At 41.6% G+C, this 18,026-nt stretch overlaps 1 protein-coding gene across 1 annotated transcript in view; it reads right to left on the bottom strand.

The window, feature by feature from the left end:
* Positions 1-18,026, bottom strand: part of cfap74 (cilia and flagella associated protein 74) — a 434,220-nt gene that overhangs the window by 63,023 nt on the left and 353,171 nt on the right. Inside the window, 4 exon segments of the mRNA XM_034171458.1 lie at positions 1,269-1,407; positions 8,146-8,195; positions 8,198-8,300; positions 15,488-15,607. Coding sequence (XP_034027349.1) covers positions 1,269-1,407; positions 8,146-8,195; positions 8,198-8,300; positions 15,488-15,607 — 412 coding nt within the window.

An 18,026-nucleotide genomic window follows, 5' to 3' on the forward strand; every position in this document is an offset into this window, starting at 1 on the left:
TCCTCAGTGCCTTTACCTGACATGCAGCCCCATATCATCAATGACTGTGGAAATTTACATGTTCTCTTCAGGCAGTCATCTTTATAAATCTCATTGGAACGGCACCAAACAAAAGTTCCAGCATCATCACCTTGCCCAATGCAGATTCAAGATTCATCACTGAATATGACTTTGATCCAGTCATCCACAGTCCACAATTGCTTTTCCTTAGCCCATTGTAACCTTGTTTTTTTCTGTTTAGGTGTTAATGATGCCTTTCGTTTAGCTTTTCTGTATGTAAATCCCATTTCCTTTAGGTGGTTTCTTACAGTTCGGTCACAGACGTTGACTCCAGTTTCCTCCCATTTGTTCCTCATTTGTTTTGTTGTGCATTTTCGATTTTTGAGACATATTGCTTTAAGTTTTCTGTCTTGACGCTTTGATGTCTTCCTTGGTCTACCAGTATGTTTGCCTTAACAACCTTCCCGTGTTGTTTGTATTTGGTCCAGAGTTTAGACACAGCTGACTGTGAACAACCAACATCTTTTGCAACATTGCGTGATGATTTACCTTCTTTTAAGAGTTTGATAATCCTCTCCTTTGTTTCAATTGACATCTCTCGTGTTGAAACTATGATTCATGTCAGTCCACTTGGTGCAACAGCTCTCCAAGGTGTGATCACTCCTTTTTAGATGCAGACTAATGAGCAGATCTGATTTGATGCAGGTGTTAGTTTTGGGGATGAAAATTTACAGGGTGATTCCATAATTTATTCCTCAGAATTGAGTGAGTCCATATTTTTTTCCCTCTGCTTGGTCTAAAAAAGTAACCGTTACTGACTGCCACAATTTTTTTTCCTGATTTCTTATAGTGTTTCTTAAAGCCAGAAAGTTGCCATTTGAAATGACTTTAGTTTTGTGTCATGTCTGTGATCTGCTTTTTTTCTACAATATTAAACAACTGAATGAACATCCTCCAAGGCCGGTGATTCCATAATTATTGCCAGGGGTTGTATATTCATTCCAATAAGTGGGATGTGTCTGGGTTTGTTCAGGTAAAGTACACCTTTTGTTTTTGTGTGATTTATGTAAATATTGTCACCAATTGTCAAATGAAAAATAAATAAAACAATATTTTGTACTTCATGTGAATTCTGCACAGTGACCGGCTGTTCATGATGACAGTGAGCAGGTTTGTTATTAGTTGGTCATCAGTGGCTTGTTCATACTCTGATATGCACATCTGTAGCTGATACATGGAGCTGCTGGTGTTTGTTAATCGGACCTTACCCACAGTAGGCTGGGTGTGCACATCTGTGTAAGTGCCCTGAATGAAGAGCAGCGTGTCAGCTCCATGCTGAGGACCCGACGGAGACAGACTCGCCAGAAGAACTCTGAAACCCACCGGTACCACTGAGCTGTTCTGAAGCTGGAGGACAAAAAGCATCAATGTCACTTGAGAGAGTGGATTAGACTGTCACCATCACATCACATTTTAACAGACACTGAAGGATAGTCATAGAATGCAGTTATACACAGATCATCCACCTCACCCTGGTTAGTGAATGTGCACGTACACATTTCCTCAGCAGAAAACCTCTCACATGAGCCCACCTTCTAAATACAACCCCAATTCCAATGAAGTTGGGACATTGTGTAAAATGTAAATAAAAACAGAATGCAATGATTTGCAAATCCTTTTCAACCTATATTCAATTGAATACACCACAAAGACAAGATATTTAATGTTCAAACTGATAAACTTTATTGTTTTTGTGCAAATATTTGCTCATTTTGAAATGGATGTCTGCAACATATTTCAAAAAAGCTGGGACAGTGGTATGTTTACCACTGTGTTACATCACCTTTCCTTCTAACAACACTCAATAAGCATTTGGGAACTGAGGACACTAATTATTGAAGCTTTGTAGGTGGAATTCTTTCCCATTCTTGCTTGATGTACGACTTCAGTTGTTCAACAGTCCGGGGTCTCCGTTGTCGTATTTTGCGCTTCATAATGCGCCAGACATTTTCAATGGGCGACACGTCCGGACTGCAGGCAGGCCAGTCTAGTACCTGCACTCTTTTACTACGAAGCCACGCTGTTGTAACACATGCAGAATGTGGCTTGGCATTGTCTTGCTGAAATAAGCAGGGACGTCGCTGAAAAAGACGTTGCTTGGATAGCAGCATGTGTTGCTCCAAAACATGGATGTACCTTTCAGCACTGATGGTGCCATCACAGATGTGTAAGTTGCCCATGCCATGGGCACTAACACACCCCCGTATTATCATAGATGCTGGCTTTTGAACTTTGAGCTGGTAACAATCTGGATGGTCTTTTTCCTCTTTTGTCCAGAGAACACGACATCCATGATTTCCAAAAACAATTTGAAATGTGGAATCATCAGACTACAGCACACTTTTCCACTTTGCATCTGTCCATTTCAAATGAGCTCGGGCCCAGAGAAGGTGGCGGCATTTCTGGATGTTGTTGATGTATGGCTTTCGCTTTGCACGGTAGAGTTTTAACTTGCACTTGTAGATGTAGCGACGAACTGTGTTAACTGACAATGGTTTTCTGAAGTGTTCCTGAGTCCATGCGGTAAGATCCTTTACACAATGATGTCGGTTTTTAATGCAGTGCCGCCTGAGGGATCGAAGGTCACGGGCATTCAATGTTGGTTTTCGTCCTTGCTGCTTACGTGTAGAAAGATCTCCAGATTCTCTGAATCTTCTGATTATATTATGGACTGTAGTTGATGGAATCCCTAAATTCCTTGCAATTGAACATTGAGAAACATTGTTCTTAATCTGTTGGACTATTTTTTTCATGCAGTTTTCACAAAGTGGTGATCCTTGCCCCATCTTTGCTTGTGAACTCCTGAGACTTTTGGGGATGCTCCTTTTACACCCAATCATGATACTCACCTGTTTCCAATTAACCTGTTCACCTGTGGAATGTTCAAAACAGGTGTTCTTTGAGCATTGTTGCCCCTGTCACAGCTTTTTTGAAATGTATTGCAGGCATCCATTTCAAAATGGATAATTGGCAAAGCTTCTGGGGAAAACCTGGTCTTGTTAGGAGAGACGGCATCCATCCCGCTTTGGATGGAGCAGCTCTCATTTCTAGAAATCTGGCCAATTTTCTTAAATCCTCCAAACCGTGACTATCCAGGGTTAGGACCAGGAAGCAGAGTTGTAGTCTTACACACCTCTCTGCAGCTTCTCTCCCCCTGCCATCCCCTCATTACCCCATCCCCGTAGAGACGGTGCCTGCTCCCAGACCACCAATAACCAGCAAAAATCTATTTAAGCATAAAAATTCAAAAAGAAAAAATAATATAGCACCTTCAACTGCACCACAGACTAAAACAGTTAAATGTGGTCTATTAAACATTAGGTCTCTCTCTTCTAAGTCCCTGTTAGTAAATGATATAATAATTGATCAACATATTGATTTATTCTGCCTTACAAAAACCTGGTTACAGCAGGATGAATATGTTAGTTTAAATGAGTCAACACCCCCGAGTCACACTAACTGCCAGAACGCTCGTAGCACGGGCCGAGGCGGAGGATTAGCAGCAATCTTTCATTCCAGCTTATTAATTAATCAAAAACCCAGACAGAGCTTTAATTCATTTGAAAGCTTGACTCTTAGTCTTGTCCATCCAAATTGGAAGTCCCAAAAAACAGTTTTATTTGTTGTTATCTATCGTCCTCCTAGTCATTACTGTGAGTTTCTCTGTGAATTTTCAGAACTTTTGTCTGACTTAGTGCTTAGCTCAGATAAGATAATTATAGTGGGCAATTTTAACATCCACACAGATGCTGAGAATGACAGCCTCAACACTGCATTTAATCTATTATTAGACTCAATTGGCTTTGCTCAAAATGTAAATGAGTCCACCCACCACTTTAATCATATCTTAGATCTTGTTCTGACTTATGGTATGGAAATTGAAGACTTAACAGTATTCCCTGAAAACTCCCTTCTGTCTGATCATTTCTTAATAACATTTACATTTACTCTGATGGGACTACCCAGCAGTGGGGAATAAGTTTCATTACACTAGAAGTCTTTCAGAAAGCACTGTAACTAGGTTTAAGGATATGATTCCTTCTTTATGTTCTCTAATGCCATATACCAACACAGTGCAGAGTAGCTACCTAAACTCTGTAAGTGAGATAGAGTATCTCGTCAAGTTTTACATCCTCATTGAAGACAACTTTAGATGCTGTAGCTCCTCTGAAAAAGAGAGCTTTAAATCAGAAGTGCCTGACTCCGTGGTATAACTCACAAACTCGCAGCTTAAAGCAGATAACCCGTAAGTTGGAGAGGAAATGGTGTCTCACTAATTTAGAAGATCTTCACTTAGCCTGGAAAAAGAGTCTGTTGCTCTATAAAAAAGCCCTCCGTAAAGCTAGGACATCTTACTACTCATCACTAATTGAAGAAAATAAGAACAACCCCAGGTTTCTTTTCAGCACTGTAGCCAGGCTGACAAAGAGTCAGAGCTCTATTGAGCCGAGTATTCCTTTAACTTTAACTAGTAATGACTTCATGACTTTCTTTGCTAATAAAATTTTAACTATTAGAGAAAAAAATTATTCATAACCAGTTACTTCCTCCAAACCATCAACATGTCTATTAGACCCCATTCCTACCAGGCTGCTCAAGGAAGCCCTACCATTAATTAATGCTTCGATCTTAAATATGATCAATCTATCTTTATTAGTTGGCTATGTACCACAGGCTTTTAAGGTGGCAGTAATTAAACCATTACTTAAAAAGCCATCACTTGACCCAGCTATCTTAGCTAATTATAGGCCAATCTCCAACCTTCCTTTTCTCTCAAAAATTCTTGAAAGGGTAGTTGTAAAACAGCTAACTGATCATCTGCAGAGGAATGGTCTATTTGAAGAGTTTCAGTCAGGTTTTAGAATTCATCGTAGTACAGAAACAGCATTAGTGAAGGTTACAGATGATCTTCTTATGGCCTCAGACAGTGGACTCATCTCTGTGCTTGTTCTGTTAGACCTCAGTGCTGTTTTTGATACTGTTGACCATAAAATTTTATTACAGAGATTAGAGCATGCCATAGGTATTAAAGGCACTGCGCTGCGGTGGTTTGAATCATATTTATCTAATAGATTACAATTTGTTCATGTAAATGGGGAATTTTCTTCACAGACTAAGGTTAATTATGGAGTTCCACAGGGTTCTGTGCTAGGACCAATTTTATTCACTTTATACATGCTTCCCTTAGGCAGTATTATTAGACGGCATTGCTTAAATTTTCATTGTTACGCAGATGATACCCAGCTTTATCTATCCTTGAAGCCAGAGGACACACACCAATTAGCTAAACTGCAGGATTGTCTTACAGACATAAAGACATGGATGACCTCTAATTTCCTGCTTTTAAACTCAGATAAAACTGAAGTTATTGTACTTGGCCCCACAAATCTTAGAAACATGGTGTCTAACCAGATCCTTACTCTGGATGGCATTACCCTGACCTCTAGTAATACTGTCAGAAATCTTGGAGTCACTTTTGATCAGGATATGTCATTCAAAGTGCATATTAAACAAATATGTAGGACTGCTTTTTTGCATTTACGCAATAGCTCTAAAATTAGAAAGGTCTTGTCTCAGAGTGATGCTGAAAAACTAATTCATGCATTTATTTCCTCTAGGCTGGACTATTGTAATTTATTATTATCAGGTTGTCCTAAAAGTTCCCTGAAAAGCCTTCAGTTAATTCAAAATGCTGCAGCTAGAGTACTAACGGGGACTAGAAGGAGAGAGCATATCTCACCCATATTGGCCTCTCTTCATTGGCTTCCTGTTAATTCTAGAATAGAATTTAAAATTCTTCTTCTTACTTATAAGGTTTTGAATAATCAGGTCCCATCTTATCTTAGGGACCTCATAGTACCATATCACCCCAATAGAGCGCTTCGCTCTCAGACTGCAGGCTTACTTGTAGTTCCTAGGGTTTGTAAGAGTAGAATGGGAGGCAGAGCCTTCAGCTTTCAGGCTCCTCTCCTGTGGAACCAGCTCCCAATTCGGATCAGGGAGACAGACACCCTCTCTACTTTTAAGATTAGGCTTAAAACTTTTCTTTTTACTAAAGCTTATAATTAGGGCTGGATCAGGTGACCCTGAACCATCCCTTAGTTATGCTGCTATAGACTTAGACTGCTGGGGGGTTCCCATAATGCACTGAGTGTTCTTTCTCTTTTTGCTCTGTATGCACCACTCTGCATTTAATCATTAGTGACTGATCTCTGCTCCCCTCCACAGCATGTCTTTTTCCTGGTTCTCTCCCTCAGCCCCAACCAGTCCCAGCAGAAGACTGCCCCTCCCTGAGCCTGGTTCTGCTGGAGGTTTCTTCCTGTTAAAAGGGAGTCTTTCCTTCCCACTGTCGCCAAGTGCTTGCTCACAGGGGGTCGTTTTGACCATTTACGTAATTATTGTATGGCTTTGCCTTACAATATAAAGCGCCTTGGGGCAACTGTTTGTTGTGATTTGGCGCTATATAAATAAAATTGATTGATTGATTGATTGATTGAAAATGAGCAAATATTTACATAAAAACAAAAAGGTTTATCAATTTGAACATTAAATATCTTGAAGAGGATTTGCAAATCATTGTATTCTGTTTTATTTACATTTCACACAACGTCCCAACTTCATTGGAATTGGGGTTGTAGAAAAACTGCCCCATCCAAATAAACTGTGCAATAAGGGATTAGTCAATCAATCATATTGTATGCATGACAAGAGTTTTATGGAGGCAGCAGATGAGAAAATATTTTGTGGCTTTGCTTACTGACCACGATTCACATTCATCAATAGCTTAAGAAAAAAGACCCCTTTTTAACCTAAATGTTGCTGAATGAATTGAAGATTGCATTATCCACTCACTCCCTCACTCATCTTCAGCTGCTTGCTCCAATTAAGGGTCATGGGGGGTTGACCTGGGTGTGAGGCGGGGTACACCCTGGACAGGAAGCCAGTCTGTCACATACAGACAGACAAACACATTCACACCTGCAGACACACCTACGGACAATTTAAAGTTTCCAGTTCACCTAACCTGCATGTCATTGGATGTGGGAGGAAGCACCCGGAGGGAACCCACACAGACATGGTGAGAACATGCGAGCTCCACACAGAAAGGCCACAGTTGGGAATCAATTGTATTATCCAAAGAACAATAATAATATTTATAGTAAATGTTACACAGGGGCAGATCCAGGATTTTGTAAAGAGGGGGGCGTGGATTTGTGAGCGAGTAAGGTGTGAGTAAGGGGGAAGGAGTGCCCTGCCAGAAATTTTTTAATTTTCAGGTACCATTTCCTGCATTTTGGCACATATTTTACCACAAAATACACCACAGAGAAAAGATCACTTATAAACTGTTTTTTTTTTTTATTAATTTGAACTTGTATTGTACAATCTTGAAAGTGATGCTGTGATGTTATAATGACAAGTAACAACATTTGAAATGTCTGTGGCTAAAAAAGTGAACCTGGTCTGGTATCTAGCTGCGTCACTTGCTGCTGAATAGAGGGTTCAGAAGCAGCATTCAGTAAGTATTTTTTTGGTCCATTTTTTTTTTTACCTTTCATGGATGTTCATAGCGGATCTGCCCCTGGTGTTAATAGAACAGTCATATCAGAGATGTGACATTTGAGTTTCTGTGCTCTGGCTTTGTCTGATATCACACTTCATGCAGACGTCACCTGAGTCCAACTCGACTGCACCCCAAACCACCTCTGCAAGTGGTGCCAAACACAGCACTCACAATAGTCAAACAAACTGGACTTCAGGGGTCCAACATACTCGGGCGAAATATGAAGTGCTTTGTCTGAGCACATCCTGAATTGCTCTAAGTACCACCACCTCTGTACAGGCTGAACAAGTAGATTTATATATACTGTCATTCTTGTGTAGCTAACATATACACTGACCCTGCAAAACCTTTCAGCACATTAAGTCCATCTTTCAAACACACACACACACACACACCACACACCTATGTTTATTGCGGTGTGACAAAGAGACAGTCACAACAGTAGAAATACTGCAAACACTGGAAAAAAACAAACAAACAAAACAAACACACACAAAATCACTGACACACTGTGTACTGACCTTCAGGACCTGAGAGGACGTCTCCTTCACCATCACAAAACTGAAGTCAGCACACCTCCGGGGTGAGAGGAGGTGACGGTGGGGACGACACCCTCCCCACACAGCGTCATTTCCAGACTCATCTTCTGACAATGCAGCTGCAGATACTCCACATACTGAACCACACACACACACACACACACACACACACCACACACACACACACACACACACACACACCACACACACACACACACACACACACACACACACACACACACACACACACACACACACACACACACGTAGGAAGTCATCAAAACACAAAAAAGACAGTTATCACCTCTACCAAAGCACTGCATGTGTGTGCATGTCTGTGTTCCGTTTTGTAAAATGTTTCAGTGTGATCAGAATAGAAATATTTCAAGTTTGACTCAAAACTTACAGGAACCAGACAATGTTTAAAATATACAATACAATACAGGGTCTGTTAAAGGATCTTATTTTTCCAAACTTAGTGAAAATGTTGGTTCTTGTTCCACCAACACCTTTGAATTGTGATGAACAGCAGAGCAGGAATTTAGCTGCTGATTTTTTTCAGGTGGAGTTATATGAGACGGTTTCATGTAACATCTCACATTTACTTGAAATTTGTTTTTGTGGAAGGTCTATGGATACACAACTGCAAAACCCTGCTCTGCACCCTAATCAGCCACACCTGGTTTTTGTATGATTCCTATAAGCAAGTCAAAAAATAATAACACTTGAAAATTAATGTAGTATAACGAAGACACAAGAGTACAGGTTGCACTTAAGTAAAATTCATCACTTATCTCAGTGTGCCCACATCAGATTTGAATTAAGTCTTTTTTAACAGCTGGTATATGGAGTAACTGGGGGTGGTGGCCAAGTGGTTAATGCGCTTGGTTTCAGTTCAGAAGGTTCCGGGTTCAATCCCACCCCTGCCACATTTCTCCATGTCACATTTCTCCATGTAATGTGGAGTTGCGTCAGGATGGGCATCCGGCGTAAAACCTGTGCCAATTCAACATGCAGAGCCACCTTGGATTTGCTGTGGTGACCCCGAGTGCAAACAAGGGAGCAGCTGAAGGTACTTTTTTCTTAAATTGAGTAACCGTCACATAATGATTATATTCAGGTTCAGCTCTTTGAACCCTTTTGTGAGTTACTCCACAACTACCCTCTGTGACACAGTGCACAATGTGATGGCTTGAAAAGAGTTAATACAGCTGAAACCAGTTAGTAAACATACAGCACTGTCTGCGTAAAAAAAGGATTTCATTCAAATCTGAGGAAGGTGCATGAAACCTTAAGGGCTCCATCACACTTAACATGAATGAACAGGAATGAAGCTGAATCAGCAAAAATTAAGAAAAAAAAAAAGAGCCAAACTTTGAGGAGCAGTCAGGAGGGACAGATGTTCATACAGCCATGTACGAATGCCGTTCGACTACTTAGAATGTGGCGGGATTCCACCTCGACTGATTCGTGCACATCCTGTACATATGCTTACGAATGCAGTTCAACTGTCGTTGGATTACAGTACAAGTACTCAGAATGCTGTCAGAATGCATTAAGAATAATAAGAATGCAATCGAATGCCGTTTGGGGGAGGTCCGATCGCCACCCGAAGTCTGGGTGGAAGGCTATGGCGCCAAATCCAGGCCAAAAGTTTTGTAATCTCAAAATAAAAAAAGATTAAAAAAATACATTTTGAAACTGAAAATTCAATGTTTGTTCTTGAATTTTATAATCATTAAAAAGTATTATTAAATATCCTGCCGAACAGTTCAAGGTCAATGACCATGTCTTGGGCTTCATTAACATCTGTCAAACAGTATGGTAGTGTATGATAAATTTGTCTGACGTAGGCAGTTCTCAAAAACTGAGGAGATGGGCAAAGAAAGCCACCATGACACCCATGACAAGTATGAATCAGCTGTAGGATTCTGTGGCTGTGATTTTAGAAAGCGACCATTATGCGCCTTTGTCAGTTGACAGTGACAGCTCTGTGGATGGAGTGGATTTCATACCATAAAACAAAACAAATCTAGGCATCAGTCTCTCATGTTTCTTCTGAGAAAGTGTCAATAAAATGCTTCTCCGTGCTCCACCCCCCCCAATGAAGCAGTATACGGTGCATCCAGAAATATTCACAGCACTTCAGTTTTTCCACATTTATGTTACAGCCATGTTACAAAGTGGATGACATTCTTTTTTCCCATCAAAATTCTACACACAATACCCCATAATGACAATATGAAACAAGTTTTTTTTAATTTATGACAAACGTATTCACAGCCTTTGCCATGAAGCTCAAAATTGAGTTCAGGTGCACCCTGTTTCCCTGATCATCCTTGATATGTTTCTACAGCTTCATTGGAGTCCAGACTGCTCAGGGTTTTTAATGGAACATACATTGCGATCAGAAGGGACATTTTATCCGATGTGAGCAAAAAACCGTTATATACGGTGCTTATTACATGGAAAACAATACAAAACTTTGGGACTTTTTTGGTCCGGTGACTGTGAATATCTGGTTTATACAATGATGGTTTAGGTGGAGTTTTGCTGTACATGGGACGGAACAATAAATTACCTCTCAGAGCTTTGATGATGAAGTCACTTCCATCCCACATTCTATCCCGCTGACTTTATTTTCCCAAATTTTTCTTCTGTTCAGATCTGAAGGGAATCTGTACATCTTGAAGCCCTTGCTGTGTCTATTTGTGCCTCCAAATGCACCGCAACCCATCATTTTCAGCAAATAAATAAATAAAATAGCTGGATTTCCATGCAGACAGATTAACAGCAAACGCTATTTTGAACCCAAGATGGGCACCATGAGTCACATGACCATTTTTTTACTCATCATGTCGCCACTCTCTCAAATAAAAATAAGTGTAAGATATATATTTTCAGTTTAATATATTTTTGATTCAGCTCTGTAATTATTTTGATCAAATAATTTATTTTCATTTATATTTTTTTTCACCTTCAGATCTTTTTTCACTTTCAGATCTTATTTTTTTCAGTTTCAAACTTTTGGCCCATTCTGGCATGGGAGGGCGTGGCTTCGATTGAGAGGGGCGTGGACTTGTGACAGCAGAGCAATCAGTCGTCACATGATGTTGCTTTCAGGAAACGTAGGTACTTTGATAGATATGACTCTGCCTCCCGTCTCCATCATGGATTACTACGCGGCTGGCGCGTTGTGAAAGAAAATAGAGAGAATGAAAGCTTATTACGAGGCTTTAAACCCTCGAGATAAAGCAGTTTTATTGTGATCGATGTGTAGCAGTTGGTTCAGTGGATCCGTATGTTGTACCGGATAGTGAATTTAATGACGATGTAACAAAGTGGCCGGCAGTTTCACAGCATATAACTTAATATGACCAGAACCAAGCGACCACCCGTAATCCAAAGCCAAAGCCGGAAGAGTGCTCTGGCTACCGGCGGTGTGAAGAAGCCTCACCGTTACAGGCCTGTCACTAAGGCGCTGAGAGAGATCCACCACTACCAGAAATCCACCGAGCTGCTGATCCGCAGCTGCCGACCAGGTCAGCCTCGCTGGCCTCCTGCAGAGCAACACAGCGGAGCTCTGAAAGCAGAGGTTGGTCTTGAAGTCCTGAGCGATTTCTCTCACCAGGTGCTGGAAGGGCAGCTTGTGGATCAGCAGCTCGGTGGATTTCTGGTAGCAGCGGAGAGTGCACAGTGCCGGGCTGTAATGGTGAGGCTTCTTCACACCGCCGGTAGCCGGGGCGCTCTTCCGGGTGGCTTTGGATTTGGATTACGGGCGGTCTGCATGGTTCTGGACATATTAAAGCTTCCTTCAGATCTGCTGAGCCAGGTCTCTCTGTGTACCACTTAGAAAGCTCGTAACACACTGCTGCTCCAGGGGACCCTGGATGACATATTTACAATTATTGGATAACATACATGATCCAGAGGGGAGGTAAGGCATTACACAGCAGCCACAGCCCACCCACCACCCCACCCATCACATGCTCTCTCTCTCTCTCTCCCTCTCTGTCCTGTGTCTCTCAGAATCAGAATCAGAATCAGAAGAAGTGTTATTGCCATTGCCAGTGAACAGGATTCAAAGACTAGGAATTTGCTTCGGTACAATGGTGCAACATTAAGAAGAGATAAAATGCTAAGATAAAATATAACATATGTGTCACAATAAGATAAATATAAGAAAAAAAAGAAATATGAAATATGAAAGGCTGTGTGTAAACAGAAAAGATTGAAGGACTTGAAACAGACTGGAACATGCCATGACTCCAGGGAGGTGTTGAAGATCCCCGTGAAGACTGGGGCCAGCTCATCAGCGCAGTGTCTCAGGGTGGCAGGAGAGACACAGTCTGGGCCCGGGGTTTTACGTGGATTCAGCCTTTTGAAATGTCTCCTCACGTCCTCCTCTTGGACCGAGAGGGCAACAGGGGGAGTGGGTGAGGCCAGCAGTGAGAGGGGGGAGGTCCACAGTGTTTGAATATCCAGTTGTGTGGGGGGTGGGAGGTGTGAGTCCTTGTCTTCAGAGCGTGAATAGAAGACGTTCAGGTCATTGGCTAGCTTGAGGTCATCAATAGAACGAGGTGCTTTGGGCTTGTAGTTGGTGATCTCTTCAACCCCCTCCACACAGAGGCCGAGTCGTTGGCAGAGATCCTTTGCTGCAGACGTGAACTGTACATGGATTTAGCCTTTGCCACCTCCTTGCTAAATCTGTACTTTGCACCTCTATAGCTGTCTCTGTCTCCTTCTCTGAAAGCCACCTCTTTCTGCTGACGGAGCTGCTGGAGATTAGGTGTGTACCAGGGCTTGTCATTGTTATATCTCACCCTGGTACGCTGTGGGATGATGCTGTCTTCACAGAAATGAATATATGACGTCACAGTGTCCTGTAGTCATCTAGACTGTCTGTTGAAGCCTCAAAACATATCCCAATCCGTGGTGGCAAGCACACGCGTAGCTCCTCTACAGCTTCATTGCTCCACACTTTAGATGTCCTCACAAACAGGTTTAGAGAGCCTTAAGTCTCTGTCTGTACGTGGGGATCAAGTGGACCATCACGTGATCTGAGAGTCCCACAAGCTGCATGGGCCACCGCGCGGTAGGCGCCGCTCACTGTCGTTGTAACAATGATCTAACGTGCTCCCTTCTCTGGTCGGGCATTTAACAAACTCTCTCTTTCTCTCTCTCTCTCTGTCCTGTGTGTCTCTCTCTCTCTCTCTGTCCTGTCTCTTTCTCTCTCTCTCTTTCTCTCTCTCTGTCCTGTGTCTCTCTCTCTCTTTCTCTCTCTCTTAGTCTACAGAAAATCAGCTTAGTAGCAGATGCGGGGCACCCTGCTGTCTGGCTGGATAGCGTGCACTGTGCCGCTGGACAGCACATCATAAGGGATATATATTTTGTGGTGGACCAGGCATGTGCCAGATGACAGGGATCCAATCACAGGCTGCAGCCTGGCTGTTGTTCACCCTGTGTTGTGAGATGCATCTGGAGCCGTTCCAAAGGTGACTTTCTATTTTATTTGTACTGCAATGGCTTGGCATTACAGTTGGATTGCCATTCCTCTTAAAGGGTCCGATGGTGTACATGTCATAATATGTGTTTTGCTGCTGTGACACACCATTCAGCTGCGCTGTGTTGCACCGCGCTGTGGTGCACTGAGCCTCTGAAACACATTGACTCACTGTGGGGCACATCTGCTCGTGGTGTTACAGCAAAGACGATCATATTATTTCATGTACATTATCAAACCCATGGGGGGGGTGGGGTGGGGTGACAATGTATCTGAAATATAAGGTTGGAGATTATGGATATAACACCCCGGTCAGATGTGCGCACTGCTCCGTAGCTCTGAGACACTTTGACTCGCAGTGACACACTGTGCTTTCGGTTTGACTGCGCAACGTTCAAGTGTAGTTCACAAGGTGAAATGCATGCCACAGACATTGCACATCATATTTCCTTTGCACACACTGAACGGGATCCAGTGGAGGTGCACGTATGGCTCATCCGTGGACAATCAGGAAATGCTGACAGGATTTGACATGCCTGACCATGGCAAATTTCTCTCGAGCATGACCAGACTGTTCTGAATGCTTTTTTGATGACGTGAGAAAATTTAGAAACGCAGTCAGACTGCAATCAGATGGCACTTCGACTGCCGTTTGATGTATTTCCCACTTCGACTGCGCCACAATTGTTTGAACATGGACAAACATTTGGGGCGGCCACACGTCTGTTTAAACTGTGCTCAGAATCCTATCTGACAGCTACGAATACACCTCAACACTTTCCGATTGTGGTTCGAAATTTCAATCAGAGGGGATTCGGGTTCATTCGGCCTCTAGGGAGGTGATTAGTGATTAAGCATTTTCATTTATTATTGGTTTAAAAAGCTGTGTTATTGACAAGGATGCTGAATTCTGATTCATGCTTTTGTTTGTTCCAGTCAATCCAGAATACTGCTGCTCCATTTTGGACTAAAACTAGAATTGTCATCACATCACAGCTGTTCTGGCTTCTTGTGAATGTAACAGCAAATTTAAAAATGTTGTTGCTAATTCATAAGGCTCTCAGTGGTGGTGCAACCACCTATCTCACAGAACCTGTTAACCCCATACTGATTTTCTGTTGCTAATAACTAGTGTACGCGCTCTATCACTGCTGGGATAGGCTCCAGCCCCCCGTGACCCTTAATTGGACTACACGGTTGAAGAAGAGTGTGTGTGTGTGTATGCATACTAACTAGTGTATATTTGATTTATCTCATGTTATTTACATTTGCTTGTTTAAATGTTTTTATTTGGTGTGATCTTTGATTAGTTCTGATGTTTATATTTTTTCATCCTTTGTACTGTGAAAAGCAAGTTCAAGCACACTAACAAAAAGTGCTATATAAATTAATAATAATAATAATAACAACAACAACAACAACTAGGACTGCAAGCAGTCATATACGGGCCCTCGTTCCGCGCGGCCACCTACCTTGTGACCAGATGTGGGCATGTTCGTACAGGGGCAACCACTCATCCCACAGTTCAAATTTCAAGCAAATCACACAATGCATGAAGGAGTTATGACATGTTGATGGTTCATCCACTAGGGGGCGCTCAGAGCACAAACAGAGGGGGCAGGTGTGTTCAGGGGCCAACTGTCATCACACGTAAATTTTCAAGTCAATCAGGCAAAGCATGAAGGAGTTATCATGACTTGATGTTCAATGGCGAAGGGCCAAAATGGCGGTGCCATAATAATAATAATAATAATAATAAATTATTAGCACTCATTTTCTAAACATCCTTCACACACTCTCAGCCAATGCAAAATCACATACCTTTTTTCCCAAAGTTGGAGTAAAGACAAATCGCAGAGTGTGTTGCTCTCCGGGTCTCACACATCTGAGAGCACTGAGCAGAGAAAATGGGCCATCGATGTCCAGCAACGATGACCTCAGCTTTGAAAAGGTCAAAGAAAAGAGGCGGGGAACAGTCATTGCTGTTATGATTATTATTATTATGAGTAGTAATAATAATATCATCAGTCATAATGATGAAACATAAATACATTTATTCAGCGTTTTGCTTACAGTCAGGTGTATACATTTTTGGGCAGTGGCAATATTTAAATTAGCCTCTGTGCTTGTAGAATAGATTTTCAGCTTTAATTCAAATTAACAAAAGTATCACAGTCAACATTTAGAAATTACAGCCATTTTTTAGACACAGTCCCTCCATTTTCATAGCCCATTAATAATTGGACAAAATGGTTATTGTTTATTCAAATCATCACTTTTACAGTCAGCTTTCTTTAGGGGAGTCAGGGGATGGATATGTGAACAGTTCAAGGTCAATGACCATGTCTTGGGCTTCATTAACATGTCAAACAGTATGGTAATGTATGATAAATTTGTCTGACATAGGCAGTTCTCAAAAACTGAGGAGATGGGCAAAGAAAGCCACCATGACACCCATGACAAGTATGAATCAGCTGTAGGATTCTGTGACTGTGATTTTAGAAAGCGACCATTATGCGCCTTTTGTCAGTTGACAGTGACAGCTCTGTGGATGGAGTGGATTTCATACCATAAAACAAAACAAATCTAGGCATCAGTCTCTCATGTTTCTTCTGAGAAAGTGTCAATAAAATCCTTCTCCGTGCTCCACCCCCCCTACTGAAGCAGTATACGGTGCATCCAGAAATATTCACAGCACTTCAGTTTTTCCACATTTCATGTTACAGCCATGTTTCAAAGTGGATGACATTCTTTTTTCCCGTCAAAATTCTACACACAATACCCCATAAGGACAAAGTAAAACAAGTTTCTTTTTTAAATTTACGACAAACGTATTCACAGCCTTTGCCATGAAGCTCAAAATTGAGTTCAGGTGCACCCTGTTTCCACTGATCATCCTTGATATGTTTCTACAGCTTTATTGGAGTCCAGACTGCTCAGGGTTTTTAATGGAAATACATTGCGATCGGATGGGACATTTTATCCGATGTGAGCAAAAATCCATTATATACGGTGCGTATTACATGGAAAACCATACAAAAACTTTGGGACTTTTTTGTCTGGTGACTGTGAATATCTGGTTTATACAATGATGGTTTAGGTGAGTTTACATGGGACTGAACAATAAAATAAATTTACCTCTCAAAGCTTTGATGATGAAGTCACTTCCATCCCACATTCCATCCCGCTGACTTTATTTTCCCAAATTTTTCTTTTGTTCGGATCTGAAGGTAATCTGTACATCTTGAAGCCCTTGCTGTCTATCTGTGCCTCCAAATGCACCGCAACCCATCATTTTCAGCGAATAAATAAATAAAATAGCTGGATTTCCATGCAGACAGATTAACAGCGAATGCTATTTTGAACCCAAGATGGCACCACGAGTCACGTGACCATTTTTTTTTACTCATCATGTCGTCACTCTCTCAATTAAGGCACACTAGCCCAGCCTGCCCATCCCTGCCAGCGACCCTCAACTGGAATAAACGCATTCAGAAAATGCAGTTATGGAGATGGTGCTTAAAGCGTAGGTTGAAGGTTTAAAGACCTTAGAGTTTGGGCTGCAATTCCCATTTAAGCAACAATAACAGGGAATTTTATAACTCTTCTCAACCTCTTTCTCTTATTACATTATTTTGAAATGAAACTAGCTCTCAACAATGATGTGACTTAAGTATAAATTGCAAAATTGTATTTGTGCATGAAGGACACACACACACACACACACACACACACACACACACACACACACACACACACACACACACACACACACACACACACACACACACACACACACACACACACACACACACACACACACAAATGCATACAGTATGCTTACACTGTGGAATGCTATCCAGTCCTTCTCCCAAAATGCCTGTCCAAACACTGGCTGCTTAATGAATGACAATATTAGCTTGAGTATTTATTCATCTCTACGTATGCAACACTGAGACACCTACATGCTGGATCATGTCCAGAGAAATGTGCGACATGCCCAAGACATCATGGTTGCAATCCAAAAGATACTCCTCCTCTTAGTATCCCTAAGTCTCCATAAGTCAGAGTTATTCTATGGTGTCATGGAGGATTTGTGTGTCAAATCACCAGTGTAAAATAAACACCGATAGTGTACATATGGTCCTACTCTGGTCAGAGTGGGGCCATATGTTCACGGGGGTAAGGATCACCACTTTTTGAACAACTGCATGAAAAAATAGTCCCACAGTTTAAGAACAATATTTCTCAATGTTCAATCGCAAGGAATTTAGGGAATCCATCATCTACAGTCCATAATATAATCAAAAGATTCAGAGAATCTGGAGAACTTTCTACACGTAAGCGGCAAGGCCAAAAA

Source organism: Thalassophryne amazonica, chromosome 6, assembly GCF_902500255.1.
Source record: "Thalassophryne amazonica chromosome 6, fThaAma1.1, whole genome shotgun sequence".
NCBI classification, from domain to species: domain Eukaryota; kingdom Metazoa; phylum Chordata; class Actinopteri; order Batrachoidiformes; family Batrachoididae; genus Thalassophryne; species Thalassophryne amazonica.